The sequence below is a fragment of the Poecilia latipinna genome, unplaced genomic scaffold (genome assembly GCF_001443285.1).
Source record: "Poecilia latipinna isolate Pla-1442-1.1 unplaced genomic scaffold, P_latipinna-1.0 Scaffold168, whole genome shotgun sequence".
NCBI classification, from domain to species: domain Eukaryota; kingdom Metazoa; phylum Chordata; class Actinopteri; order Cyprinodontiformes; family Poeciliidae; genus Poecilia; species Poecilia latipinna.
In genome coordinates, this window is record NW_015112784.1 from 130630 (window position 1) to 133791 (window position 3162).

The window sequence follows — 3162 nt, forward strand, 5'->3', positions numbered from 1 at the left end:
AGAGAGAGAAGGAGGGGGGGATGGGGGGAGAGAGAGAGAGGGAGCCTTTGTAAATGTGTGAAAAAGGTTTATGTAAACCATCACCATGGAACCATGGTGATGGTTCCATGGTGATGGTTCCATGATAAAGGTTCTGGTCCAGATGTCACCAGGTTTAGTGACTGTAAGGTAAAGGCGCTCGGTGAGACGTGACCTCTGACCTGTAGGCCTCCTTGTAGCCCAGCAGGCTCTCCCTGGAGCTCTGCAGCTCGTTGATGTGACCCGTCAGCAGTTTGCATCTCCTCCTCAGCTTCACTGATTCCTGATGGAGGTTTCAGGAAAAACAAAGATAAAAGAAACTAAACTAGATTTAAATCTAACAGCAAAAGTTTTTTTGTTTTATTCTGGAACAAAATCAGTCATCTGAGAAAGTTTTACACTCATATTTGTTTTAGTTTGCAGCTCAGATTATTTTAAAATATATCAATAATCTGATGTTGAGCTGCCAACGCTGGTCATGCCCCTCCAGTACACCAGGGGGCAGTGAACTTAGTGAGTTTGTGTCAACTTTGTAAATGCTGGTTAATTAGCTTTTTATGTGAAAGTGTTTTTTTGTTTTTTTTTGTTGTTGTTTTGTTTGTCTTTTTTGCACAGATAAAGTTTTGTTAATATATATCAGCCAATCAGAGAGAGAGCTCAGTTAGCCTGAGCCAATAGGGATTCAACCTGTTACATTAGTTAATAAAACAGATTGGTGACATTAATCTGGCAGATTAAAATCCTCCTACCTTCCTGAGGATGTTGATTTTGCGGGTCATCTTGTGGATCATGACTCGGATCTTTATGGACGTCTGACAGAGACGCTCCATCCTGCTGTGCTCAGACTTTCTCCTCCACAGCAGCACCAAACTCTGGAGCGACAGAGACTCGACATTGGCGCGCAGCTTCTGGTGCTGCTCGGTCTCCTCCTGGATCATGGCTTTGACCCTCTGCCTGATGCTGTTCATCACGTTCTGCTTCATCTCATCGATGATCCTGAGAACAGAGACGCTGAGAACCTGCAGCGGCGCGGAGGAAACCCTGAGGCGGCCGCTCACTCACTCCCGCTTCTCCATGTACATCTTGTTGATCTCGGCGGCGTGTTGCTGCTCCAGGAAGACCAGCTCCTTGTCCAGAGTTTTCTTCATGTCGATCTTCCGCTCCTGTTCGATCAGCTGCAGCCGCTGCTCCTCTATCCTGGCAGCTGATGGGAGTCGGATCAGGACAAAAACATGAAATATGTTTTATGTGTTTTCATCCTCACAACAACTCAGTTTAATATCAACAAACATGATTATTTATGAAAACTCCATATTTGTGTTTATAGAAAAACTGAGATTTTGTCTACGACAAACAAAATGTTAATCTGTCCAAATACTTGTTTTGATAATCGATATTATCTTCTGTTTTAATAACTTTTTATTCTAATATGGTGTTTAAAAGTAGTTCAACCTACAAATGGACCTGCTGACTCCATGTTTAAGTCCTAACAGGAAGTCAATCTGATTGGCTGACATTGGTTTTAGCTTTGCACTACACTGCCCCCTACAGGTTTGATTAAAACAGTGTTAAACCTTATTAATGTTTTTTGTTTGTTTGTTTTTTTGCAGTATTTGATGATCACCTATAAACTTTATCTAAATTCAGTTCTGGGTTTTAACAGAATATTTTAAAGATGATCCTCAGTGATGTCATCGTCCTCCGTTCATATTTCTGAAGAGGCTCCAAAACGATCAGCAGTTCATGAAACACATGAGCAGAACAGATTGGCCACTTTGCACCGATCTGACCTCAATAACAGATTAAAACTATAAATTGTTGTTGAGGTTCCATGTCTATTTATTCAATAATTAAATGGGAGAAAGTTTTTGAATTGAAAACGTTGCTTATTCTTTCAATATATGGTTTTTGATCAATGTGATTGATTGATTAATTGCAGTATAAATATTAAATCTGACCACTGTTTCAACACATTTGATATAATCTGGGAAGGAAAACCTCTGCAGCCTGACCGTCCTGCAGCCTCACCCTGGTTGTTTCTGTCTGAGCCCATTTGGTCCAACTTGTCCTGCAGCTCCTGTCTCTCTGTACTCAGCAGCTGCTCCAAGGACTCGGTTTTCTGTTGGTCGCCCTGCAGCTGTCGCTCCACCTTGGCCTTCAGCTCCTCCTCGTCCTTCTCCAGCACTGACAGGTAGTGCTGCAGGTACTCCAGGATGTCGGTGGTGTCCTTCTGCAGAGCGCCGGACTTCAGGACGATGTCTTTCTTCTGCTCCTTCAGTTCATCGCTCTGAAGCTGGAACCTGCAGACATTAAACATTCACTTTTCACAGAGATGGTTCTGACTGCAGTGTCTCTGATTAATATGAAAACAACTCAAATGTGGCCCTCAGACCTCACTTTGGTTGTAAAGGTTTCCTTAATAATAAAACTTTAAAACGCAAAGAAACTTTTCTCATGTTAAACTCAGATCATTTTGATCAGCCTGAATCTGAAGCAGCTGATCAGATCTGAATGTTTGTCCATTAAAACTCAGTTTCCATTGTGTGTTAAAGTGTTTTTACAGAAATCAGCAGTTTAGCAGCAGTTAGACTGAATCTGGATGTAAATCTGAGTGATTAAGTGTCTTCGGTGATCCTCTCACCTCTCCAGCTGTTCGTCCAGAAAACTAATCTGAGTCAGAAACAAACTCTTCTCTCGCTCCGGGTCCTCGGCGTCCGGCGGCTCCTCGGAGGACTTCTTCTTGTCCTTTGGAGGAGACGAGCCGCTCGGCTTCTTGTCTTTTCCCTGCATTTTTACTGTTGATATCAGAGGAATTCACAGAAAAACAACAAGCAGCTATGAACAGGAGGTTGCTAGGCAACCAGAAACTCCTGGGAATTTCAGTAAAACATGAGCAACAGTTTTCAGACTTTTCATCATGTTTCACTTTGTCTAAACATTGATGTGTTTTTGGATGACAGACAGAATATTTTATGGTAGAGAAATAAGAAAAATTTAAAGAAACCTTTGTCTCAGTTAAAGGTTTTATTATATTCCACACAGAAATGATGAAAATAACTTCAGAAACTGAAGCTGGAGCCAGATGGGTAGGACACTGATGTGTAATAACTCTGAGGTTCCACCAGGTGGTGCTACAGCAGTTAA

The 3162-nt window shown here is 42.0% G+C and overlaps 1 protein-coding gene across 1 annotated transcript in view; it reads right to left on the reverse strand.

Moving 5' to 3' along the window:
• Positions 1-2865, reverse strand: part of LOC106945929 (uncharacterized protein C9orf117 homolog) — an 8362-nt gene extending 5497 nt beyond the window's left edge. The window contains exons 1-5 of the mRNA XM_015029940.1: positions 2660-2865; positions 2047-2318; positions 1081-1222; positions 768-1014; positions 201-301 (exon numbers count right to left, since the gene is read on the reverse strand). Coding sequence (XP_014885426.1) covers positions 201-301; positions 768-1014; positions 1081-1222; positions 2047-2318; positions 2660-2808 — 911 coding nt within the window. The 5' untranslated portion in view covers positions 2809-2865. The remainder of the gene's footprint in view (positions 1-200; positions 302-767; positions 1015-1080; positions 1223-2046; positions 2319-2659) is intronic.
• Between the last annotated feature and the right edge of the window lie 297 nt (positions 2866-3162).